General features: G+C 40.0%; 1 protein-coding gene across 3 annotated transcripts in view; it reads right to left on the reverse strand.

Annotated features, from left to right (window-relative positions):
• The window catches only part of LOC111147388 (centrosomal protein 97), a 45413-nt gene that overhangs the window by 1921 nt on the left and 15666 nt on the right, over positions 1-27826 (reverse strand). The window contains exons 2-11 of one of the 3 annotated variants that reach the window (XM_022503395.1): positions 24318-24493; positions 21672-21814; positions 20921-21079; positions 19840-19941; positions 17279-17392; positions 16551-16717; positions 10254-10418; positions 9539-9672; positions 4582-5350; positions 272-347 (exon numbers count right to left, since the gene is read on the reverse strand). In XM_022503395.1, the coding sequence (XP_022359103.1) occupies positions 272-347; positions 4582-5350; positions 9539-9672; positions 10254-10418; positions 16551-16717; positions 17279-17392; positions 19840-19941; positions 20921-21079; positions 21672-21814; positions 24318-24360 (1872 nt within the window). In that variant the 5' untranslated portion in view covers positions 24361-24493. Of the gene's footprint in view, positions 1-271; positions 348-4581; positions 5351-9538; positions 9673-10253; positions 10419-16550; positions 16718-17278; positions 17393-19839; positions 19942-20920; positions 21080-21671; positions 21815-24317; positions 25449-27826 lie in introns of those variants that run through there. The other 2 variants (XM_022503410.1, XM_022503402.1) reach the window with 2 other exon arrangements.

A 27826-nucleotide genomic window follows, 5' to 3' on the forward strand; every position in this document is an offset into this window, starting at 1 on the left:
CCCCTTGGAAAGTTATAACATCCCTCAATTTAGTCACTTTCCTTCACCTTTACAGTTCTTTATCTTTCTGGTCAAAATTATGACAATATTTTTCTTTAAATAAAATGTAACAAAATTCACTGTCCTAATTCAGAGTTAGTGGCAAAGAACACATATTACATCCTTAACCTTGAGAAACTTCTCAATATGCCTGACTACTCTATGATTATCTCAATAAATCTAGAATTTTTCTTGGTTCACACATTAGGTAAATCAGCAGGAATGGGTTTACCTGGTTCCAAAGGAATCTGACAGCCTCTTCTTGTACAAATTTTTTAATACGTTCTTCATCTCTTTCTTTTCTTAATCTACAATAATTCAAAATCCATTAATGACAAAAGGAAGGTGCTTTGACTTGCACCTATTGTTACAACTAATAGACACATGTACTGTATTAATAATCTAATAACTGCCCTTTCCACTTTTAGAATATCTAAGCTGAAACTTTAAACTATGACTCAATGTAGAAGCTAAATGGATGTAACTGAAATTCAGATTATGTTGATTCTACAAAGTATTGCTAATGATGAAAAATAAAATAAAATATTAAATGGCTCTTTATCGGGCCTTTATTTCCCAGCCAAAAACACCAAAGGCATAAGAGCCACAGAAAAGAGCAGCTGCTCAAAGGCTACAAACATCAGAGGATTAGGATCACAGCTTGACAAGCCATCTTCTAAGAGACTAATAGGACTAATCCCATCAAACTTCAGTCCCCATTTGCCCAGGTCCCTGACATATTCCTTGCTATCATCAGAGGACCTCCCCATCCATCACTTCCCCTTATTCATTAAATATTCATCTGGGCTCACTGCTGCCCTCTCCATACTTAGGCCTGTCACCAACCCAAGGCTCCCTTAGTTCTCTGTTATCGTCCACAATGTCACCACCATTTTGTTCTACTTCTAACCCAATTCCCAAGTTTCTCCAGACCCCCAAGCTCTTCTCCTGTGCCATCTGGGACCTCAGATTTATAACTGGCAAACTCCCTTATTGTCTCAACCTCTACTGTGAAATCTTCTTTGACCAAATCAGACCTACTGCTGATGACACTGTAGCCCTCTCAAGTGGAAGCTATTCTGGGACACCTGGCTAGCTCGGTTGGTAAAGCATGTGACTCTTGATCTCAGGGTAGCGAGTTCAAGCCCATGTTGAGCATGGAGCCTACTGGAGAAAAAAAAATAGTGGAAGCTATTTTTTTCATTCAAACATCAGGGTCACAAGATTGCTTCTACTGTCAACAACTGTTCTTTTGCCCTCCTCCTTGAAGAACTCCTGCCATCCAGCTAAATTTCTCCACTCTTTTTCAAGTACTAGCCTCTCAGAATCTGCCTGCAATCACTGAAATCTCAGCACCAGTTTCTTTCCACATCATACCTATCATCATTTCTGGAGATCTCAGTATTCACATGGATGCTCTCTCTAACAGTAATCCACCCTACATCATTCATCCTCAAAGTCTCTCTCTAGACCCAATCATTTTTTTTTTATTTAAAATTTTTTCTTTTTTTTTAAAGATTTTATTTATTTGACAGAGAGAGCTCACAAGCAGACAGAGAGGTAGGCAGACAGAGAGAGGAGGGAAGCAGGGATGCTGAGCAGAGAGCCAGATGTGGGGCTCGATCCCAGGACCCTGGGATCATGACCTGAGCCGAAAGCAGAGGATTTAACCCACTGAGCTACCCAGACGCCCTAGACCCAATCATTTTTGACTGCACCATTTTCAAAAATGATTTCAAGCACCCACACAAACCACTAACCCCATCTTCCCAGTTCACTGGCTCTTGCACCGCCCCCCCATGCAACAATCTAGACATCCAGCCTTCATCCAGACCTCCAAACTAATGATCCCCGCCTCCTCCTGTGTCTCCTTTTACCTTCTTTAAATTCCAAGATCCACTATTATAATGATTCCCTCCCAAATATCTTCGGCTCCTTTGCCCTTCCCTCTCTCCTCTACCATATTCACGTGGGAAAAAACCATTCCTGGCAGAACAAAATTAACCATGCCCAAATCAGAATAGAACACCTGAAAATTGCTAATGAAACTCATACAGCCTGACCTATTGTTTTGCATTTTAAGTTCTTCCTCACAGTAATAATCCTCCATTTTCCTTTTAAGTTCACTTTTAAGATGAATACTTCACACTTCACATCTCTTTTCTTAAATCTTCTACACCCTCAACCTTCTTATTTTCAAATGTTGACCATGTCTTCTGTATCACTGAAAAAAGAGAAGCATTCATAAAACAGAACTTCTGCTTCCCATTACTGGGTATTTACCCCAAAGATACAGATGTAGTGAAAAGAAGGGCCATCTGTACCCCAATGTTCATAGCAGCAATGGCCACGGTCGCCAAACTGTGGAAAGAACCAAGATGCCCTTCAACGGACGAATGGATAAGGAAGATGTGGTCCATATACACTATGGAGTATTATGCCTCCATCAGAAAGGATGAATACCCAACTTTTGTATCAACATGGACAGGACTGGAAGAGATTATGCTGAGTGAAATAAGTCAAGCAGAGAGAGTCAATTATCATATGGTTTCACTTATTTGTGGAGCATAAGAAATAACATTGAGGACATGGGGAGATGGAGAGGAGAAGGGAGTTGAGGGAAATTGGAGGGGGAGATGAATCATGAGAGACTATGGACTCTGAAAAACAACCTGAAGGTTAGGAAGGGGTGGGGGGTGGGAGGTTGGGGGAGCCTGGTGGTGGGTATTATGGAGGGCACATATTGCATGGAGCACTGGGTGTGGTGCACAAACAATGAATTCTGTTACACTGAAAAGAAATTAAATTTTTAAAAAGCACTATCTTAAAAAAAAAAAGAACTTCTGCTTCCCTCCCACCCCATCAAACCTACCATCTTACCTGCTTCTGCTCCTGCACCTACCTCAGGCCACTCCCTCTCCTTGTGCACTGGATCCCTTCTTTCACCTTCTCAAGAACTTCAAACTTGCATTTCTCCTTTCTTTCCACTGCACTATCAGATTTTCCCTCTTTTTTGAATCATTCTATCAACACATAAACATGCTCTATATATCCCATCTTTAAAGAAGAATTTTCCTTAACTCCAGATTCTATTCCAGCAACATACCTCAAATGGGATCCCCCATAAAGGAACTGGCTACACTCACTCTTTACCTCTCATTCACAATTCAACCCATTCCAAACTGCCTGATTCCACTACATACTGAAGCCGCTCTTAGGAAATTCACTAGGCAAGAAAGGGTTAACTCAGCAGACTTGGGGTGTTCTAACCCCACACATTCCAAAGAAAGGACTGGTGGGGAGATAATGTCCAAGTCCTTGGAATATCCTGCTTGATAAGAATATCTGTATATATGTGGGGTTTGCGTCCAAACCAGATATTTAGGCTAACAGTGTGCTTTCAGGTGAATGAATACCTGTTTTGTTCACCTACAGTCCTGATAGAGACATGGTATCAGTCTGACCTTGGGTAGGAGCTAATGTGTAAGTAGTTAAGGTTAGTCACACAGGCACTCAATGCCTACAAGACACACCCAATAAAAACCCTGTAGTCAGGGCTTCAGTGAGTTTCCCTGGTTGGCAATATTTCGTATGTGTTGTCACACATCAGTGCCAAGAGACTCAGTCCTATCTATACAACTCCACTAGAAGAAGACAAGAAGCTTATACCTGCTCTCCTAGACTCTGTCCTATGCCCCTTTTTTCTTTGCTGATTTTAATCTGTATCCTTTCATTTGAACACACCATAGTCATTAACAGAATGGCTTCCCCGAGTTTTGTGAGTCCATTTAGCAAATCATCAAACCTGAGAATAGTCCCAGGGTCCCCCCGTACAGTCACCAATAACCTCCAGCTTCTAAATTAAACATATAATCCTCTGTTCTCCCTATGGCACCTCTCTTCTCTCCTAAAACATTTCCCTATCAAAGTTTTGACACACACCCTGTCTTCCTATAACACTGGCTGCCCCTTCCCAGTCTCTTTTACTGCTTCCTCCCCTTCCACTTGATAATATTAATAAATATTGCTTGTTGCAAAACTAATACTCAAAATAAATATATGAACTCCTAATTTTCCTGGTTGGCAGTCAGTAATGTCAGTCACAGAAGTGAGGAATAATTCCTACCATTGTCCCAAACTTTTAGTCCCTTTTAAGTCCCCACTCCTTTCTTTAATTCTGTATCATCTAGTGGGTTCCATGTAGACTTTCTCATCTTCTCATTCCTATGCTTATTTCATTTTTCCTCATCTTCTGTACCTTTCTATGTTTAGGTTTATAAATACCTATAAGACAAACCATTGTTCAACATTTATTGCTGCACTGCATCAATGTACCAACAGCCATGCTAGCAATGGAGATACATACGGCAGTTCCTGTCCTCAAGATGCTTTCAGTATGTTATAGGAGACAAGGAAACCAAGAGTGGCAAGAGGGTATGAAGTGTCCTGACCACAACAGCAATGGCTCAGTGTTCTGAATCAACTCTAAGACTCTGACACTCCCAAATCAATACAGCACCTAAACAAGAAATTTTGACTTACCTCCTTATTTCATCAGTTAAGCAAACAATGTGTTCCTGCATTCTGCGCAGCCGAATTTCATGACGCACATCTTTAGCTTGGAGGTTGTAGTTCCTGGCATAAAAACCCCGCCAATAGGCCTGAAGTTTCGTGGCTGCTTCATTTAATTTCTGAAGGGCAACTTTATCTTGTCCCAAAGCAACAGATCTCTGGGTTAAAACCCCACAGGGAAGTTTCTCTGAAGCTACAGTTTCTCCACTGCCTGGCTGTGTATGGAAGACACTGTGTCCAACTGACTCAGGAAAAGATGTAAGACCACCAAAGGCGTCATCCTTCAAGACAGCACCAGTTACTGTTGGCTCCAGACAAGGTAAGAGCCCATCTTTCTCATTTACCTCTGCAGTGATGACACTTTCCTTCATTTGAACAGAATTCTCATTTGTAGTCCAAAACGCCTTTTCCTCTTCCTTATCAAAGTCCTGGTTTTCCAGCCCTTTCACAGATTCATCTGCAATACCATCATCTTCTAGGCCCAAGTTAATGCCTTGTAGCCTCAGCTCAACTGTAGGTGATACTGGAGAGAGTCCTGAAGCAACTGGCATAAAAGTGGACTCTGAAGAGAGAAGACTACAGTTTAACTTGTCCTCATCTGTCTGTATGTCTTCCAAATGCAGGTCATTTCGAGAATATCTTGTAGTGTGCACAGAGGCTGGAAAGTTATTCTTAACAGCATATAATTGATCATCGTTACTGTTAATCCCAACCCAAGAATTGACTTGGATGACAGGTTCTAGAAGAATCAACAAAGTATCATTGAAACCACTAAATATTTAAAAAGATTTTTAGTTGTATCTTTGTAATGAAATCTAACCCCTGAAATATAGTACAATATGATTAAATGCTTTGGTGATTTCCTCCAATATGCCTAAAACATCAAACAAAAGACTTTTGTTTTTAATTATATCAATTCTTTTTTTTCTTTTTTAAAGATCTTTACTTATTTATTTGACAGAGAGAGAGAGATCACAAGTAGGCAGCGAGGCAGGCAGAGAGAGGGGGGAAGCAGGCTCCCTGCTGAGCAGAGAGCCCGATGCAGGGCTCGATCCCAGGACCCTAAGACCAAGACCTGAGCCAAAGGCAGAGGCTTAACCCACTGAGCCACCCAGGCACCCCCAAACCAAAGACTTTTAAGAAAATGAATTCTTGCAATAATCATTAGAATATCAAAGTATCAAGTCAATACAAAAGGCAGCAACTCTCTGAATATTTTTTAAACATTAGAAATAAAGCACAGTGAAGGAAACAATCAACAAAATGGAAAGGCATAGGAAAAGATATTTACAAATGACATATCTAATAAAGGGTTAGTATCCAAAACATTTAAAGAATTGATATAACTCAACACCCAAAAAACAAATAAGCCGATCAAAAATCAGAAGACATGAACAGACATTTCTCCAAAGAAGACAACACAGATGGCCAACAAGACGCATGGAAAGATGCTCAACATCACCCACCATCAGGGAAATGTAAATCAAAACTACAATGAGATATCACCTCACACCTGTCAGAATGGCTAAAATCAGAAACACAAGAAACAACAACTGATGGCAAGGATGCGGCGAAAAAGGAACCCTTGTGCACCGTTGGCAGGGATGCAAACTGGTGCAGCCACTGTGGAAAACAGGATAGAGGTTTCTCAAAAAGTTAAAAACAGAACTACCCTACGATCCAGTAATCGCACTACTAGATATTTACCCAAAAAATACAAAAACACTAATTCAAAAGGATACATGCACCCCTCTGTTTACTGCAGCATTATTTACAATTGCCAAATTATGGAAGCAGCCCAAGTGTCCATCAATAGATAAATGGATAAAGAAGATGTGAGATATTTATACACACACACACACACACACACACACAATGGATTAATATTCAACCATCATTAGGAATGAAATTTTGCCATCTGCAACAACACGGATGGATCTAGAGAGTACACTGCTAAGTGAAATAAGTTAGTCAGAGAAAGACAAATACCACATACCACTCATAGGTGGAATTTAATAAAAAAACAGATGAGCAAAGGAAAAAAGAGAAAGAGACAAACCAAGAAACAGACTCAACCACAGAAAACAAACTGACGGTTACCAGAGGAGAGGTAGATGGAGGGATGGGTGAACTAGATGATGGAATTAAGAAGGGTACTTATCAAGATGGACATTGAGCAATGTATGGAACTGTTTAATCACTATATTATACATCTGAAACTAATATAACTCTGTATATTAACTATATTGGAATTAAAATAAAAAACTTAAAAAAATAATTATTATTGGGTGTTGGGGAAAGGTCAGGCCTACGGAATGCTTTGGCCCTGGGCTGTGGGTGAGCGTGGGTGAGCCCGAGGTGTGGCCCTCCGTCCTGAGGCAGTACTGGCGGCTCCTGGATGCTCCTCCCCATTTTCTTTCCTTTACCTCGTCTTCCCAGTGTGATTTTCTTGAAAAAGCATTTGACAAAGTACAGCATCCTTTCCTGATCAAAACTCTTCAAAGTGTAGGGATAGAGGGTACACACCTCAATATCATCAAAGCCATCTATGAAAAACCCACCATGAGTATCATTCTCAATGGAGAAAAACTAAGAGCTTTTCCGCTAAGGTCAGGCACATGGCAGGGATGTCCATTATCACCACTGCTATTCAACATAGTATTAGAAGTCCTAGCCTCAGCAATCAGACAACAAAAAGAAATTAAAGGCATCCAAACTGGCAAAGAAGAAGTCAAACTATCACTCTTTGCAGATGATATGAGACTCTATGTGGAAAACCGTAAAGACTCCACTCTAAATCTGCTAGAATGTACAGGAATTCAGTAAAGTGTCAGGATGTAAAATCAATGCACAGAACTCAGTTGCATTTCTTTACACCAACAACAAGACAGAAGAAAAAGAAATTAAGGAGTCAATCCCATTGACAAGTGCACCCAAAACCATAATATACGTAAGAATAAATCTAACCAAAGAGGCAAAGAATCTGTACTCAGAAAACTATAAAGTACTCATGAAAGAAATTGAGGAAGACACAAAGAAATGGAAAAATATTCCATGCTCATGGATTGGAAGAACAAATATTGTGAAAATGTCTATGCTACCTAAAGCAATCTACACATTTAATGCAATCCCTATCAAAATCCCATCCATTTTTTTTCCAAGAAGTGGAACAAATTACCCTAAAATTTGTATGGGACCAGAAAAGACCTCAAATAACTAGAGGAATATTGAAAAAGAAAGCCAAAGTTGGGGGCATCACAATTCCAGACTCTAAGCTCTATTACAAAGGAGTCATCAAGACACTATGGTACTGGCACAAAAACAGACACATAGATCGATGGAACAGAACAGAGAGCCTAGAAATAGACCCTCACCTCTATGGTCAACTAATCTTCGACAAAGCAGGAAAGAATGTCCAATGGAAAAAAGACAGTCTCTTCAACAAATGATGTTGGAAAAATTGGACAGCCACAAGCAGAAAAATGAAACTGGACCATTTCCTTACACCACACACAAAAATAGACTCAAAATGGATGAAGGACCTCAATGTGAGAAAGGAATCCATCAAAATCCTTGAGGAGAACACAGGTAGCAGCCTCTTCGACCTCAGCCGCAGTAACTTCTTTCTAGGAATATCGCCAAAGGCAAGGGAAGCAAGGGCAAAAATGAACTATTGGGACTTTGTCAAGATCAGAAGCTTTTGCACAGCAAAGGAAACAGTTAACAAAACCAAAAGACAACTGACAGAATGGGAGAAGGTATTTGCAAATGACATATCAGATAAAGAGCTAGCATCCAAAATCTATAAAGAGCTTATCAAACTCAACACCCAAAGAACAAATAATCCAATCAAGAAATGGGCAGAGGACATGAACAGACATTTCTGCAAAGAAGACATCCAAATGGCCAACAGACACATGAAAAAGTGCTCCACATCACTCGGCATCAGGGAAATACAAATCAAAACCATAATAAGATACTACCTCACACCAGTTAGAATGGCTAAATTAACAAGTCAGGAAACGACAGATGCTGGCAAGGATGCGGAGAAAGGGGAACCCTCCTACACTCTTGGTGGGAATGCAAGCTGGTGCAACGACTCTGGAAAACAGCATGGTGGTTCCTCAAAAAGTTGAAAATAGAGCTACCCTAGGACCCAGCAATTGCACTACTGGGTATTTACCCTAAAGATACAAATGTAGTGATCCAAACGGGCACGTGCACCCGAATGTTTATAGCAACGATGTCCGCAATAGCCAAACTATGGAAAGAACCTAAATGTCCATCAACAGATGAATGGATAAAGAAGATGTGGTAATATATATACAATGGAATACTATGCAGCCATCCAAAAAAAATGATGACGCGAATGGAACTACAGGGTATTATGCTTAGTGAAATAAGTCAATCAGAGAAAGACAATTATCATATGATCTCCCTGATATGAGGAAGAGGCAACGTGGGGAGTTTGGGAGGTAGGAAAAGAATAAATGAAACAAGATGGGATCAGGAGGGAGACAAACCATAAGAGACTCTTAATCTCACAAAACAAACTGAGGGTTGCCGGGGGGAGGGGGGTAGGGAGAGAGTGGTAGAGTTATGGACATTGGGGAAGGTATGTGCTATGAAGTATGTAAACCTGGCGATTCACAGACCTGTACCCCTGGGGCTAATAATACATTATATGTTAATTTTTTTTAATCTCAAAAAAAAAATTATTGTGACAAAAATAATAAAAATTAACACTTTAAAATATAGTAATTTTACATGTGTGTCTGTATATATACATACATAAAATATAAGACCTAAATGTTCACTTAAGTCAACAAACGAAAAATTATGAAAATATGTATTTATTTCCCTTTTATGGTACTGAACAGATGGAACAACTTGGAGAAAAAGGACCATAGATCGATCAATTTCATACCGCTTTCCTGGACTATCTGGCCATCTTGAACAGGGCTTGAATGCTCAGGTACAAGGGGTGCTTTTGTTTCAACAGGAGCAAGAGAGGCTAGCTCTTCACTTTGGCTTTGGTTCATCAATTGTCTCTGGTGAAACCTAAAAATTAGTAACATCTGATGTGACTTAACACAAACCACAAAAAGAAAGTTTTCCTGCTTCTTACATAATCCTGTCAAAGAGGTAGAGATTTAAGTTTTCAAAGTAGGTATCTTTTATCACCACCAAATTACAAAGTCAAGTTTGAAAGTATTGGATAAAAAGGTTAAATCACAATCACATAGACAGCCTCATAGTCACACACATGCACAAACACTCAAAGGCAGACTCTCTGATAAAGAAGTGACTAGTACACGCTTCTAGCTTCACTTCTTAATGTTAGTATTAAAGAACCCATATGAAACAACTATGTTAAAGGACAAATATATTTTAAAAAAACCCCAGTCTCCACACTGCTCAGCTCTCCCCACTCAGGAAATGACTAACAACGCACCTGCTGTAAAGCAGGCTGGACGGCACTGCACAGTTTAGTTCCCCTGCATGACTGCTGCAGTGACAAGGAGCTTGAGTGCCCAGAAATGTGGGTCACAGCACTTGCCCCAGTCCTACTAACCATGCAGAAAAGACTGAGAGATATTTCTACTTGTGAATTATCAGGTGCTACAAATAAAGGGGCTTACCTCTGTTTGCTCAGAATCTTCTCTAGTTTGGCATCCTCTGCAGTTTGAAGACCCAGTGTGGAAGTTAGAGGACAGACAGTAGCCAGATACTGCACAAGCTGGATATGCTGGCCTGGCCGATATGCTCTCCCCTTGCCTTGACTGTAGAGCCATTCAGCTTTCAAACTGGAAGTGGGGAACAAACAATAGATGATATGACACCAGCATAGATACATTTTGAAGCAACAATGATCTTCCTTCTTAACTTACAGCATCACTGGATGATTTTCATAAATAAAATTCAGTTAAGTTTGTTTTTTTTTTTTCTTAATCTTTCCTTCTGATTCACTCCCTTTACTCTTCTAATGTTTTAAATCTCTGTTCTCGCTTAGGGGCACTTCCACAGAGTTGCACTCACAGCTCCAAATATCTTTAAATTATTTTCATAGGTTTTATTTATTTATTTGACAGAGAGAGAGATCATAAGTAGGCAGAGAGTCAGGCAGAGAGTGTGGGGAGAAGCAGGCTCCCTGCTGAGCAGAGAGCCCGATGCGGGGCTCGATCCCAGGACCCGGAGATCATGACCTGAGCTGAAGGCAGCGGCTTAATCCACTGAGCCACCCAGGCACCCCTTTAAATTATTTTCAAAGAAGCAATGAGTATTCCCTCTATTCACCATCAAACTAAAGTACGTAAATATATCAATTACATTTAAATCCATTAATTCGTAAGGACAGTAAAAAAAAAAAAAGCTAATTGGTCACAGCTAGAGGATGCTAGTGAACCATCAACTCATTACTTTTAAAAACTGGTTAAATAAAGAGTAAGAATTCAATATCAATAATTCTATCTTTCCTATACAATCCATACCAGGAAGGACCAAATAGTTACTCCATAGAGGTATTCCAGCTAATAAAATGAATGGATTAAAATCTCACCATTTCTCTTGGAACACTGAAAAAATAAAATTAAGTTAAAAAATTTAAAAATTAAAAAAATAAAATCTCACCATTTTGAAGCTCTCAGTGAATGAATTAATAGTTTTAGGCATTGATCATTAATAGCTACTAAAAACATGAAGGACAACCAAACACTGAATATGTGTGTGTGTGTGTGTGTGTGTGTGTGTGTCTCTTGACAGAACCCAAAAGTGGTCCTCTCCACTAAAAAGCCTAAATCTGATGAAACCTCCACATCCTCCGACCAATTTACAGGAAATATAAGAAGGGACACAGGGATTTAGTCAGCAAAATAGGTACAGTGGGAAACTCTACAGGACATATAATCTCATTTTTTTCAACAACAACCAAAAAAGAGAAAAGAAAGCAAAGAAAATGAAAGAGAAGAAACCTAGGGGCGCCTAGGTGGATCAGTGGGTTAAAGCCTCTGCCTTTGGCTCAGGTCATGATCCCAGGGTCCTGGGATCGAGCCCCACATCGGGCTCTCTGCTCAGCAGGGAGCCTGCTTCTTCCTCTCTCTCTGCCTGCCTCTCTGCCTACTTGTGATCTCTCTCTGTGTGTCAAATAAATAAATAAAATCTTTAAAAAAAAAAAAAAAGAAAGAGAAGAAACCTATAAATTAACAGAGATTTAAAAGCATCATCTTGGACACCCAGCCAAGCTCTGTGTGATCGTACCACAAGCACATGAGAACCACCGAATACGCATGGCCAACCCATGGAGCATTCAATAACAAATCAAAGTTTTAAGTCACTAAAAAAGCAAGAAAATTTAAAAGATACATCAACCAAATCCAATGGGGAGTCTTATTTGGATCCTGTTTCCAAAAAAACCATTTAAAAACTGCATTTATGAGGACTTTTAGAAACATAAGCACTGAACTAATAATACCTGATATTACTAAGGAATTGTGAAATTTTTGAGATGTGATAATAGTATTGAAGTTATTTCATTAAGAGCCTTTATCCTTTATTTATTTATTTATTTATTTATTTTTTAGGTTTTTGTTTTGTTTTTTGTGTTTTTTTTTTTAGGGGGGAAGCAGGCTCCCTGCCCAGCAGAGAGCCCGATGCAGGGCTCAATCCCAGGACCCTGGGATCACGACCTATGCCAAAGGCAGAGGCTCTAACCCACTAAGCCACCCAGGCGCCCCAATATTTTATTTATTTATTTAACAGAGAGAGAGAGAGCACATGCAAGGGGAGCAGCAGAGGGAGAGGGAGAAGCAGGCTCCCCGCTGAGCAGGGAGCCCAATGCGGGACTCAATCCCAGGACCCTGGTATCATGACTTGAGCCGAAAGCAGAAGCTTAACCATCTGAGCCACCCAGGTGTCCCCAGAGCCTTCATCTTTTAGAGATACATGCTGAAATATTCACAGTTGAAATTACATGTACTTTGAGATTTGCTTGAAAATAATATAGGAGAACAGGGAATGGATAAAGGTATAGACGACAAGGTTGGCCGTGAGCTGTCAACTGTTGAAGTTGGATGATGGATTCATGGGAGGTCATTATACTACTGTTTACTTTTACATATTTATTTTAATTTTTTTAATTAACATACCATTGCTTCAATTTCACCACTTTTTTTTTTTAATTTTTTAAGGATTTTATTTATTTATTTGACAGAGAGAGAAAGAGAGATCACAAATCAGCAGAGCAGGAGGCAGGAGGTGAGGAAGCAGGCTCCCTGCTCAGCAGAGAGCCTGATGCGGGGCTCTAGCCCAGGACCCTGAGATCATGACCTGAGCTGAAGGCAGAGGCTTAACCCACTGAGCCACCCAGACACCCATTCACTTTCACCATTCTTAAATCTACCCCTCAACCTAAAGTTGAGGTTGGATCATTTTGGTATGGTTTATTGTTATAGCATTAACTTGGCATTAAATAGTTTCGAAATCACTTTCAATCCACAACCATTTACTTGGACCTTGATATTAAGGTATCCACATCATACAAACTATACAGTCCAAAACTGTCAAGCTACCCAAGTTCTATTATAGACTGAAATGAAACTGGCCTTTGATAACTGGTTAAATCATGCAAAAGAGTCATGGTGCAAATAAAATAAAATGAGATTAGTTTTCTGTGATTTGCCATCACCACAAGAAAGGAAAAGCTGTTTTCTAACAATGAGATATGAGGTATGCCTAACGGATTAACTGAACTCACAGAATCCTAATCTTAGTCTAAAGATAAAAATTTTATTCTACCTAATAAAAGTAATTCAAAGTATTTCTTCCACTAATGAGTCTATGTATTAAATAAAGATCAGGGCACCTGGGTGGCTCAGTTAAGCATCCAACCCTTGATTTCAGCTCAGGGTCATGGGATCAAGCCCTGAGTCAGGCTATGCACTAGGCATGGAGCCTGCTCTCTCCCTCTCCCTGTACACCTCCCCCTATCTGCACTCACTGGCTTTGATGCTCTCTTAAAAAAAAAAAAAAAAAAACCACTCAGAATGTGGATATCTGCTCTAAATTTCTGTAAGTTCTCCTACCAAGCAAATGGCTTGTTGAACAATGTTCCCAAAAAAGGTCCATGCGAGTAAAGGATAATCACCAACTTTAATGTTAGCCAGCAAGCAAAATTTCCAAGTTATAGATCATTTGTAGTTGGGAAGGAAAGAAAAGCGAAAATAAGGAGAGGAACAAAGTTCTGACTTGAATATTCAGTTTTAAGTGTGTGAGGAAAATCACAATCTGCAGAGCATCAACTACTGTAATATCTGTTTCTCTGATTTTGCTTATCATTCATCAATAAACATAACATTACACAAGTTTATTAATCCATAAAATATTCTCCTAGGATAAAACAATCTCCTTGCCCATTAAAACATCATTGATAATTCAAAGAAAAAATTAAAATTCATTCAGCTCTAACATATTAATTTCAAACCACTGGAATATGATTCTTCTCTTGAAATTGAAGGAAAAATTTACATAACGTAACATAAGTAACAACTATTAGGAGAGAAAATTTAAAACAGTCTGTTCTTGGGGCAACTGAGTGGCTCAATCAGTCAAGCATCTGACTTGATTTTGGGGCAGGTCATGATCTCAGGTTCTTCAGATCAAGCCCTACGTTGGGCTCTAAGGTTTGAGACTCTCTCCCACTCCTGCCCCACTCCCTGCCCACACTCACTATCTCTCACTAAAATAAATAATATCTTTTTTAAAGGTTTGAGTTTTAAAAACTAGAACAAGATAATCTGCTTTCTCATTTAAAAAAAAAAAAAAAGAGTATTATGGGGCACCTGGGTGGCTCAGGGGGATAAGTCTCAGCCTTTGGCTCAGGTCACGATCTCAGGGTCCTGGGATCAAGCCCCAAGTAGGACTCTCTGCTCAGGGGGAAGCCTGCTTCCCCTCTCTCTCTTCCCGCCTCTCTGCCTACTTGTGATTCCTGTCAAATAAATAAATAAAATCTTAAAAAAAAAAAAAAAGGAGTATTAGATGAAATGATACCTGGTATTTGCTTTAAAAATACTCCAACAGGGCCACCTGGGTGGCTCAGCTGGTTAAGCAACTGCCTTTGGCTCAAATCATGATCTCAGTGTCCTCGGATGGAGGACTGAGCCCCATGTCGGGTTCCTTACTCAGCAGGTGTCCTTCTCCCTCTCACTCTGCCTCTCCCCTCTACTCATGTTCTCTCTTGCACTCTCTCTCAAATAAATAAATCTTAAAAATACATATAAATAAATAAATATATAAATAAATAAATAAAGCCAACCAAAAATGTGGGGATCCATGAAACAAGACTGGCTAAGTTGGTAATTGTTGAAGTGGCATGGTGGGTATTTAGGTGTTCATTATGGTACTCTTCTCCATTTCTGTATGTATTTTTAAATCCTTTCAAAAAAGAAACATCTTCCAAGTTCTGCTCCCTAAATTCTCATCTCCAACTAAACAACAGAGGTGTAGCTTGGGCCTAAGTCCTGGAAATAGTCAGAGATGGAAACAAATTCAGAAAGAACTCCAAATACTGAGGTGCTACACAAGGGTGTGGTCTTTCCACAGGTATGCCTCTATCTGAGATAGCACTCAGCCATAGCACCAACAGGGTGAGTGACTGCTCAAATTATCTTTCCAGTGACACACATACTCAAAATCTGGCTACCTGAAGTCATCAAAGCACCCAGGATACTTTTCATGGTGCCTGGCTGGCTTAGTCATAATGAAGAAAATGTTTAATCTGGATGTTCCCTGCTAATAACAGGCTGGGTAGAAACAAAAAACTGGAAATTCCTTTCTATCCTTCAGGAATTTCCAAGGTTGACCAGGAAAATGTTCTGAACACTGCTCAGGCAGTGAATTTTAATAACAAGAGCTCTCCCTTAGAATACTTCCAGAATTGTTTTATTTTTTTTTTCAGATTATTTATTTATTTATTTATTTGGCAGACAGAGATCACAAGTAAGCAGAGAAGCAGACAGAGAGAGAGGGAAGCAGAAGGAAAGGGAGAGAATCTCAAGCAGGCTCCACGCTCAGTGCAGAACCCAACACGGGGCCTGAACCCACAACCCTGAGATCATAACCTGATCCAAAAACCAAGAGTCAGATGCTTAACCAGCTAAGCAACTGAGGCACCCCAAGTCGTATTACTAATACTGTCCTTATATATAAGATGGATTAGAAGCTTTTGTGGGATTGATCTAAGACCCTAGACAGCATCCATAATATAATTTTTTTAATTAACATACAATATGTTATTTGTTTCAGGGGTACAGGTCTGTGATTCATCAGTCTTACACAATTCACAGCACTTACCATAGCACATACCCTCCCCAATGTCCATCACCCTGCCACCCCACCCCTCCCACCCTCCTCCACTCGAGTATAATATAATTTCTACAGAAAATGCTCTAAGCCCCACAAACAACCAATAAACAAAAGAACTCTCAGAAATCAAATTGTTGTATGTTGGGCATTAGGTTAAACTCACTGGCCCGAACCTCTCAGACTGATATTTCTTTTCCTTTCTTAGAAAGGACAGAAAATCCTAAATGACAAGCATATAGTTTGCTATATGATTGCACTAATGATCTTAATTTCTAAATGCACATTTTTTTAAAAGATTTTATTTATTTATTTGACAGACAGAGAGAGATCACAAGTAGGCAGAGAAGCAGGCAGAGAGAGAGGAGGAAGCAGGCTCCCTGCTGAGCAGAGAGCCCGATGCGGGGCTTGATCCCAGGACCCTGGGATCATGACCTGAGCCGAAGGCAGAGGCTTTAACCCACTGAGCCACCCAGGCGCCCCTCTAAATGCACATTTTAAGAAATAGTTTAGTAATCTGTAGTAAGCTAGAAATGGTCTTTTCTTTTCCATCATAAATGTGACATTGAAGAGGTCATATTCACCTTTCCTTCTGAGAAATCACGTAACCATCTAGGACTCTGAGGTTTAAGCACCAGCTGACAATGTATGGCCGATAGTCAAATCCTGGAATGGATGGTGTTGCCATCACACAAGGGTTGTTCATGATGGATAACTGTTCCAATTCAGTTAAGGATGCCAAGAAAGAGATCTGGAATAAAGGATATCTTTGTTGAATGAAATGGACTATTTAGTATTAAGCACAGGGCTTGCTTTGAGTACACATCTTTGGCAGTTTGAGAATGTAACAATTTCCCTCTTGTTCTGAAAGGCAACACATAACACTCTTAACATTATCCACCGACTTCCAAAATTCCATCAACATGGCCATCTGTCGTTGCAGCACAAAATACCTTACAAAGTACCAGCACTGTTTCCTAACAGAAAAAATCCTATTTTGAAAACATAATAGCAGCCAGAGAAAGGTGCACAGTATCCCTTTCTGATCCTTTTAATGTAGATATAACTCTACCACAGATCAGTTCCAAATGGAGTAACAGTTGCAGCACTACAAAGGAAATTGAGCCTTAATGACCCACTGACATTAGGAAAAAGTAGAAAGAAAAAACAACAATCATCTTGAGTCAAGTGTTTCATCTTTTTGGCACTGTCTTCCAAGATGCTGAGTTTACAAGTGAGCTCACAACTTTCTCCTGAGTTTCTTCCGTACTTTGCAGCTTCCTGGATCCCACAGAATACCCTCAAATTTTACCTCATTTAAGTCCCGAATTTCATTTTCTGCCAAGGAAAGTATAGCAAGACTTCTGGGTAGATAAGCAGGTGCCATTCTAAGAGAGGTGATGATGTTTCCATGTAAAAGCAGGGTCTTGAAAGTAAAAACAGGATGAATTACAAATGAAAAGATTACTATTTATCTACTTTGACATAACCAAATAATGCAGATAAAAATAAAGGAACCTATTTTATTATACTTTTCTTCACTTACAGCAAAAACTATTAATGCTACAAGGGTCCTAGGTGGTATTCTGATCCAACTCATGTTGGATCAGATCATCCAATTCATGTCCACATTCTAAGCTCAAGAAAGTTTAAAGATTTGTCCAAGAACACATGCTTGGTGTGGTAACAAGCATTTTTTGAGATTTAAATTATTAAAACTTGAGCAATTTCCAACATATTGTTCATTTCCTTTTAAAACATTAAAATAGCAGTTGCCTGGGTGGCTCAGTTGGTTAAAGGTCTGGCTTGGGCTCAGGTCATGATCCCAGGGTCCTGGGATTGAGTCCCACATTGGACTCTCTGCTCAGCAGGGAGCCTTTTCTCCCTCTCCCTCTGCTGTTCCTCCTGCTTGTGTTCTCTCTCCCTCTGACAAATAAATAAAATCTTTTTTAAAAAAGTCAAAATAGGGGTGCCTGGGTGGCTCAGTCGTCTGGCGTCTGCCTTTGGCTCAGGACCTGATCCCAGGGTCCTGGATCGAGTCCCGCATCGGCTCCCTGCTCAGCAGAAGCCTGCTTCTCTCTCTCCCACTCCCCCAGCTTATGTTCCCTCTCTCACTGTGTCTGTCAAATAAATTACTAAAATTTTTTTTAAAAAGTCAAAATAGGGGGGGCGCCTGGGTGGTTCAGTGGTTAAAGCCTCTGCCTTCAGCTCAGGTCATGATCTCAGGGTCCTGGGATCGAGTCCCGCATCGGGCTCTCTGCTCAGCGGGGAGCCTGCCTCCTCCTCTCTCTCTGCCTGCCTCTCTGCCTACTCGTCATCTATCTGTCAAATAAATTAAAAAAAAAAAAAAAAAAGTCAAAATAGGGGTGCTTGGCTGGCTCGGTCAGTACAACATGTGACTCTTGATTTCAGGGTTGTGAATTCTAGCCCCATGTTGGGTGGAGATTACTTAAAAATAAAATCTTTAAAAAAAAAAAAAATCAAGGGGCACTTGGATAGCTCAAATGGTAAACTGTCTGACTCTTGATTTCGGCTCAGGTCATGAACTTAGGGTTGCGAGATCAAGCCCCACGACAGACTCTGCACTGGGTGTGGAGCCTGCTTAAGAGTCTCTCTCTCCCTCTCCCCCCTCTTCCTCACAGGCTCTCTCTCTTAAAAAAAAGTAATCAATCAAAATAAAGGGTAAGGAAAGTGAAAGAAAACATTCATTAAAACAATCACATATAGGGGCGCCAGGTGGCTCAGTCAATTAAGCATCTGCCTTCGGCTCAGGTCATGATTCCAGGGTCCTGGGATCAAGCCCCATATCAGGTTCCCTGCTCAGCAGGAAGCCAGCTTCTCCCTCTCCCTCTCCCTCTGTCTGCTGCTTCCCCTATTTGTGCTCTCTTTCTTTCTGTCAAATAAATAAACAAAAGCTTAAAAAAAAAAAACAGATATAAAGCAAATTTTCCAAGATAAAGAGGTAACCCACAACTTGTAATTTATAACTGCATTCTCTAGAAAACTAAAAACTTAAGGAAGGAACAATATGCTACTTGCAGATGAAGCTAACTCAAATTAAGTCAGCAACAATGAAGAATAACTGAAGGCTTTGAAACCCAGGATTCTGATAAAATAATCATTCCAGAAAAAAAAAAAATCCTTAGTTCATCTGAATTTCCTCTATCTGGGCACACCAAATTGTTTAGAGTAATTGTTGCTAAAAATGATTTATGCTAAAAATGTGGGCAAAGTTGCTCTAATAATACTGCTTCTAAGGTTTAATGAGTTTATCTGATGCTAATAATATCCAATGGTCCAAAAATATGAAAAAAGCCTGTATGTTTTTGAAACTGTAATTGCAACTGTTACTTATTTTGACTGCATGATAAATTCCTCTCCATAAAAAGTACTATATGCTACAGGTTTACTTTTTAAATCAAAGTTACTTTTGATAATGTAGTAATACCTATTACTCAAAAAACAGGATTCTCAAGTGTCAAAAAAAAAGAATCAAATTCAGACTCAAATGATTACTCTCAATCTTACCAAAATGTTACATATTATATAGCTAAAGCTATTAGTATTGGCTGATTAGGCATAAAGGGGATTTCTTTATGTTCATAGGATGACAGATAAGAATTAACCTTAACTACAATGACCAGTTTTAATTAAAATAAATCAATTATAAAAATAAATTAATAAATTATAGAAACTAAAAATAAAGGATTGCATACTTAATTTCTAGTGCTCTAATAGAAATTTTATCATAATGTATACAACCTGTTCTTCATACAGAGTAGGCCGATTTTAGGCCAATCAGATCACTTTCTTTTGGTATATTAGGATAAAATGTCAGAAATGATATGAAAATGTCAGAAATGATACACTTACCTTCAGTGATACCAATTTAGATAGATCACCTATCTGGGGTATGTTATTGTCTGATAAATCAAGGTGTTGTAGAGCTGCACAGCTACTCATTTGTTCCATGGCCTATCACAAGAAAAGCATCACACTAGTTCATGAACACAAAATCAAAAAATGAAATTCTTCCCTAGTTCCTCATAGCTGAATCTCCTGTCTCCTCTGCTTATTATTGGAAGGATATGAGCAGAGATTAGCAAAAGGAAGAAGAAGTGGTAATAACAGATTTTGGTAAGTTGTTATATACCAAGCTTCTACCTTCATTATCCCTTTGAGAGGATCATATCATCCCAGATAGTTATAGTTTGAAAAAACCTTAGTGATAACCCATGACAGCTGGTGTAGTACAGAGTTTACAAGTTAAGAGGGAAGTCAAACTACACGGATTCAAATGCTGGCTCTGCAACTTCCTGGCTATATGACCTTAAGAAAGTTACTCTACTTCTCTGTATTTCAGTTTGCATTTACATAATAGTCATAACGACTATACCTACTTCAAACCTGCCATGACACTGAATGAGTTAGTATAGTTAAGGTGCCTAGAACAGCACCTAGCATAAATTAACAAGCGAGCTCTTAGTATCATTTAACTGAGTCCCCTTATCTAACATATCAAAAGATAAGACATGGAGATATTTATTACACAAAAATACGGAGTTACTAAGTGATGGAAGCAGGGTTAGAATCCAGATCTCTTGACTATTAAGACAGTATGTTCTCTACTATACCATTAAACATTTACTTAGAGCTTAACTCAGCATGCTATAGTATCCCTACATTTCATTTTACTATTTGACAACTTTTCTAAGTATAATATAGATTCTTTGGTCATAAAAGAATATTATGCTGCATATTTGTTTCAAAATAACTTTTTTTCAGTTTATGTTAACTAAAATTATCCCTGGGAAGTGGGAGTAGATACTTTCACTTCTTATTCTATTTATTTCTATACTGTTTGAATTTTTTTTATAGCGAATTTTTTTTTACAGTGAATATTTTTATAAATTAAAAAAAGAAAATGCAACTACGAAAAAAAGAAACAATTCACCTTCAGATTATTTCCTGCCAAATTCAGCCATTCCAAATGTACTAGGTCCTTCAGCCCTTCCACGTAGCCAATGCTATTATGAGGCAAATTTAACACCCGGAGTTGGGTCAGTTTGGCCACACCCATCATTCGCACCAGACGATTATTAGCCACTGACAACTGTAGAACGAAACATACCACTATCTTAGAAATAAAATATGCATATTACTTTCACTTTTTAAAAAGATTTGTTTATATGAACAAACATTCCCAAATATACAAACTCATATTGAACTTCTCACATATTTTGTCTAAATACTCTATAGTTTAACTATTTGATATTGTTAGTGTTCTAAGTTGTTCCTAAGCAATGGAAAATACACATAAAGCTGAGCAATCAGACCCTCTCCAGCTGTTCAAAACATTTTTAACAGAGCAACTACTTGAGTAGGGTCCGATATATGGGAGGAGCCCCATAGCCATTTGCTGACAGAATGAATGAATGAACTCTTCACCTCCACCAGGATGTAAAAGCTTATCTAACAACACAATGTTTTGCCAACACAAAATGTTTTGTTTTTCTAACACTTCTTTTCCTAGTCTATTTTAAATGTGGCACATATGTGTTCATCTTCAAGGAAAACTGTCATGTAAAAATTTACGGTAACATTTACTGCTTTCTAGGACTGCAAAGTTACTTTTTGTTAGGTTATTTTGTTGTTTTGTAGAATAATAAACACGTGTAACTATTTCTTCAGATGGCAACACCTACCTGTATTAATCGTCGGCATTTCTCAAGATTTTCCAATTTAATAATCTGATTTTTATCCAGAATCAAAGTATGAATATCAGCTTCACAAGGTAAGTTTGGACTTAATTTCTGTAGCCCCTGTCCTGACCAGTTGACCACTGATCCTTGAAAATAGAAGAGAAATTGTTAGAAAACACAATAGCTGAGCATAGGAATAGAATTATATTCATAAAATCTCTATATTTAGCGTTAGAAAACACTAGAGCATAATAAATATCAAGATTTAAAAACTAAGGGGCGCCTGGGTGGCTCAGTGGGTTAAGCCTCTGCCTTCGGCTCAGGTCATGATCCCAGAGTCCTGGGATCGAGTCCCGCATTGGGCTCTCTGCTTAGCGGGGAGCCTGCTTCCCCCTCTCTCTCTGCCTGCCTCTCTGCCTACGTGTGATCTCTGTCTGTCAAATAAATAAATAAAGTCTTTAAAAAAAAAAAAAAAAAAGATTTAAAAACTAAGGCATTCTAAATGACCACAGATTGAAAATGTTTACTTTCCCTCAGAAATATCAAATTATACCCAGAAATTTGTGATATTCTGTTCAAGTTTTTATGATATAATAATACTCTGGAATTCTTCACATTTAAATATTAACTATTGGGGCCTGGGGGTTCAGTCCGTCAAAGCACCCAATCGTGATTTTGGCTCAGATCATAAATTAAGGGTGGTGGGATGGAACCCCCAGTCAGCTCCACCATTAAGATTCTCTCTCTTTCTCTCTGCCCCTTCCCCCAACCCCCCCCATGTCTACTCTCTCTCTCAATAAATAAACAAATAAGCAAATAAATAAGAACTATTCCATATTTTGTGGCTAAGTAACGTTTGTCTTTTTTAAATGGAACTAATCTTTTGATAGAGATCAACCTGCTTACAACCTAACTACTAGTATATCCTAAAGTGCCTAAACTATTTTTAAAATCAATGTAGAGTTAAGTTAATTTATCTACAAAATGGGAACAATATACCTAATTAATTAAATTGAGGTGGGGATGAAAACAGAAACCACATGAATAAAACTTAGCCCTGCTCCTGGCATACAGCAATCAATTAAGTTAATTTAGTTTCACAGACGTTCAAATCCTGGCTCTCCGATGAAGCACTGTGGTATCTTGGGCAAGTTATTGTTCGCTTTGGGGCTCACTTTTCCACTCTACAAGATGCGGGTGATAATAATATCTGCCTTATAATGTTGTTCTACAGAAAGAATGAGATCATGTAAAACAAAACAAAACAAAACAAAACAAAAACCACTCAGAACATCGTCTGGCTCATATAAAAAGTGTTCCGTAAATGTTTACTGCTATTCGGGGCGCCTGGGTGGCTCAGTGGGTTAAGGCCTCTGCCTTCAGTTTGGGTCATGATCTCAGGGTCGTCGGATGGAGGTCCCCACTCCCCGTCGGGCTCTCTGCTCAACAGGGAGCCTGCTTCCTCCTCTCTCGCTCTCTCTCTCTCTGCCTGCCTGTCTGCCTACTTGTGATCTCTCTGTCAAATAAATAAAATCTTAAAAAAAAAAAAAAAAAAGGTTTACTGCTATTATTATCAGTCAGTTTCTCTTGGTGGGCTGAGGAGGTGGAGTTTAAGAGAAGCCGATATCAAAAAGGGGTGGGGCCACAGAAACTGCCAATTTCAAGTTTATACATAGATTAAGATTGCTGTGGGGAATAATTATGCGAGACTGCTCTCCTGAAAGGTTTCAACGTGTTTTCATTGTCTAATGGATTCCAGCATTTGGGGCTGGTCATGAGGAGTCCCTGAGAATTTGGTGAAAGCTGTGTACTGTCCAAGGAAAATGTAGTCTTTGCACACAATTCCACGGGGTCGACAGACCTCTTAGAACCATCGATGCTCCTCACCCCCACCAATTAGTCACGGCCCCCAGATAATGACCCCCTGGTCTAAACTGTGAAGAGAGGCCTTAAGCCTGAGCCCGGCCCCCGATCCTGAAGGCTGCTGCGGAGCCTCGGAGCTGTAACCAAAACAAAGGAGCTCGGCTCCTGCCCGGCGACTCCCGGCCACAGAAGCACCCACACCTCACGCTCCGCTGGGTAGCGACCAAACCCGATCCCAGAACCTGGTCTGCAGAACAAAGTGTGGATATCTGTGGGCTCTTGGTCACCCTGAATTTTATCACTGCCAAGGAACACTTCCAAAAAAGGGTTTAACGTCGGTCTAAGAGCTATGTTTGAAAAAGGGTTTCCTGAATGGGATAGGAACACAGAGGATAAGGGAGACGCGTAAAGCGACATATGGAAATCCGGGAATTTTCACTTGGGCATCCAGAATTCAAAGTAAAAATCCAAAAGAGGTCACCGCAGTCCGAAACCCACCATCCAAGCAGCCTCAGAAGCGCGGGAGCTAAGGCACCCGGCCGCGCGAAGGACCCTGGGCATGTAGTCCGCAGCTCGGCCCTCTCCTCAAAGCCGCAGAGCTAGGCAGCACCCCGGAACTACAACTCCCAGAGGGCAGCGCGGCTTCGCGACGCCCACAGCCCCGCATCTAAAGAACCTGTACAGAACTGCACCCCCAAACCCAGGCTTCTTCTCTCGACCAGGTAACTATTTAATTTAGTTCCATGGTGTAAACTTTGGGATTCATGGTTGGGGGTGTCGCCTTACCTTCTCCAGGAGGCAAAGCCGGGTCGACGCACGCCACCGCCATACTTCCCGCTTGCTAATAATACCAAGCAACCGTCCTCCAGCTGCTCGGTGGAGTTTGGAGTCAGGAGGAGGGAGCCGGAAACTACAGCTCCCAGGATGCACGGCAACCAGACGGCCCAATTGGCTGCCGGCGTCTAATGCTGTAAAACTCAGGTTTAGAATCTGAACCGCAGTGTGTTTAGGAACCGTGATCTGACAGATAAGCCAACTATTGTTAGATGGTCTTTTGCTCCCTTTTCTAGATGTTTGTGAAATTTAACACTTTTACCTTTGAGATTATTATAATGTCGCTATTTAATGCAGATCGAATTTCAGCGCTCTCTGCTACAAGCCTCTATGGCGGCTGCCCCTTTTGACAATTCTGAATCAATTCAAAGTTTTCTACTCTGCTATAGGAATGACTTGGGCAATCTTGTTGGAATAGTCAAAATGGATATATTTCACTTGAAAATTTTACGCATTCCCGGATAGAAGGTTTTGTGCAGTATTTTTAAGTGGTTCTTGAATATTTAACAGAACTTTAGACCTGATGGTATATCTAATAAGTATGAACCTGGAATTTTTGCAAGGAATATACGAAAGAATTTTAGAGTATAGTCTCCAAACTCAAGAATTACACTACCTAACTCGAGGGGAGTGGGCTCACACTTTTGCTTTAACTATTACCTGCTAACTAGTATGATTTTAACTATTAACACAAGATCTTAGCGAATGGAGAAAGAAATGGAAACAATCTTCAAAGAAGACTTGAAGGAGGACATGAAACTGAGCTAGGGCTTAGTAGATGGGTAGACTCTAAACAGTTCAGAAGTAGATGAAAAGACATTAGCATAGGCTGCAAGGTGGAGTCAGGTGGTAATGAAGGTGCTCTCATAGGAAATGAGAGACTAACCTCATAGCAGGACAGAATGTACAAAGGGGACTTCCAATCTCTGTTACACATGCCTCCATTCCCACTTGCAACCTTTATTCTGAACTCTCCTCTTTCTGAAACAGCAATGTACCAAATCTCTGACAATTTGTGTTTGGTAAAATCCACTAACTAACACTTTTAGATTTCTAGGCTCTTGATCCTGTGAACGTTCTCTCCTTTCTGGGTTCTCCTCTGATCTCTGTGACTACACCCCCCCCCCCCCCGGGCCCTTAACGCTTTTTTTTTTTTTTTTATTTCAAGTGTTTATTTAAATTTCAATTAGTTAACACATATGGTAAAATGAGTTTCAGGTATAGGGATGCCTGGCCGGCTCAGTCGGCTGAGGGACTCTTGATTTTGGTTCAGGTCATGATCTTGGGATTGTGGGGACTTGGGATCCAACCCTGCATTGGCCTCCATGCTCAGTGGGAAGTCTGCTAGAGATTCTCTTTCCCTCTGCTCCTCCCTCCTGCTGTCACTCTAAAAAAATAAATATGTTTTTAAAAAACTGAGTTTCAGGTGTAGAATTTAGTGATTCATCACTTACATATAACACCCAGTGCTCATCACAAGTGCCCACCTTACTACCCATCACCTATTTAACACATTCCCTTGCCCACCTCCCCTCCATCAAACCTGTTTGTTTTCTGTAGTTAAGAGTCTCTTACGATTTGCCTCCCTCTTTTTTCCCTTCCCCTATGTTCCTCTGTTTTGTTTCTTAAATTCCACGTATGAGTGAAATCATCTGATATTTGTCTGTCTCTGACTAGCACCCAACAACTTTTTTTCACTCGATTTCCCACTGTTTTATTCTCAAGACAAATTTCCTAGTTCTGAAGAGGTAATTAAGACAGGAATCTTGGGCGCCTGGGTGGCTCAGTGGGTTAAGCCGCTGCCTTCGGCTCAGGTCATGATCTCAGGGTCCTGGGATCGATCCCCGCATCGGGCTCTCTGCTCAGCAAGGAGCCTGCTTCCTCCTCTCTCTCTCTGCCTGCCTCTCTGCCTGCTTGTGATCTCTGTCTGTCAAATAAATAAAATCTTAAAAAAAAAAAAGACTAGGAATCTTTCTCATCTAACCAAGAGACCCCTTATTTAGGAAACACAATCTTATATCATAGGTGTAAGAACAAAGCAAGTTTGAATGCCACCTCCAACTTTGTTTGCTGGAATACCTGGTAAGGATTGAGGGGAGTCTCTAGCTCAGGGAGGAAAAAAGGATAATGACCTGGGAGAGGGATCCTGGAAGCTCAGAGGGCACGGAAGGAGAACAGGTTCCTGCACGTTTATAGCAATAGCAGAACCAGAATTTTGTCTGGTTAATCTGACCTAGAATCCAGAGGGAAGTATTCCCTTTATGGAATCAACTAAGCATAGTTGTGGATCCATAAAAGAGTGGCCAGATGTTCCTGGGCACAGTCCCACATCCTAAGTGAACCAGCAACCCTTTAAAATCACACTTCAGAAACTCTTGTGCTTAAGATACAGCATGTACATCTAAAATCAAATTGCTACACTGTAACTAAACTGTCTCATCTTGTGTATATATATTGAACTTTGCAAGTTCAAATCAAATAGGATTCTACTAACCAACACTATGAACCTCTCAACAAAGTAGCATTTGGTGGGCGGGGACAGGGTGGGGGGTGTCAGGCCTAGGCTCCATAATAATTTTCCTTTCTATCAGCAAGGTATACCTGATCTCTGCAATAGCAGATTGCCCTGACTTATATCCTGCAGCTCTAAAGCATCTGCGCAGGGCTACAGGTGAGAGCTAAGTAAAACACCTTTTATCATGTTAATCTTTTCCTCAAATACTTTTCTCTTGTAATTCAACTTTTGAGCGCTAGCATAATCAATCTGGCCTCATCCTACCTCTCACCATTCATTCCACTACTTTTCATTTGGTGTTTTTGAATGAGGGGTTGACAGAATGAAACTTGTGTTTAAAAAGGTTAAACGGCTCATATAACGAGGAGGAACTGAAGAGTAGAACAGTGGCAGGAAGGAGACTGTTCTAATAGTGGATGGTAACCTTTAACAGCAGTTTCAGGAGAGCATTATATACAAGTTTAGATAACACAAAGAGATGGGAAACTAAAACAACATTTGTGGATAGTGCAATGTATCTTGATAAAACACAGGAGGTTTTCTAATTAGGATGAAAGCTTATATTTTTAAAAAGTAAATGTAATAATAACTTTGAACTTTTAAAATGACAAAGCTCTTAATGATGCAGACTGGCCAGGTCTAAGGACCCAGAGGGGATCCCACAGGACCAGCCAACAGGATCCTTGGCTTCATGCAGGAAAGAAATCAAATTGAGCTCAGAGGAAGTGAGAGCAGAGTTCACTGAAGATATAGAGAGAGCAGATACAGATGGAGCATCTGGGAGACTCAGAAAGGAAAAGGGAAATGCATTTCGTCTTTGCTTGAGGTCTGGGTTTTTACTGAGGATGGTGGTGAGGTATACATGCCCTGTCAGGCATCTAGGGCCTGGTCAAAACAAGGGCAAATACTCAGGTGTCCTCCATAAATCACTTACACCCTGGAGCCA

The sequence above is a fragment of the Enhydra lutris genome, unplaced genomic scaffold, assembly GCF_002288905.1.
Source record: "Enhydra lutris kenyoni isolate GAN:26980312 unplaced genomic scaffold, ASM228890v2 scaffoldscaffold2, whole genome shotgun sequence".
In the NCBI taxonomy this organism is placed as follows: Eukaryota; Metazoa; Chordata; class Mammalia; order Carnivora; family Mustelidae; genus Enhydra; species Enhydra lutris.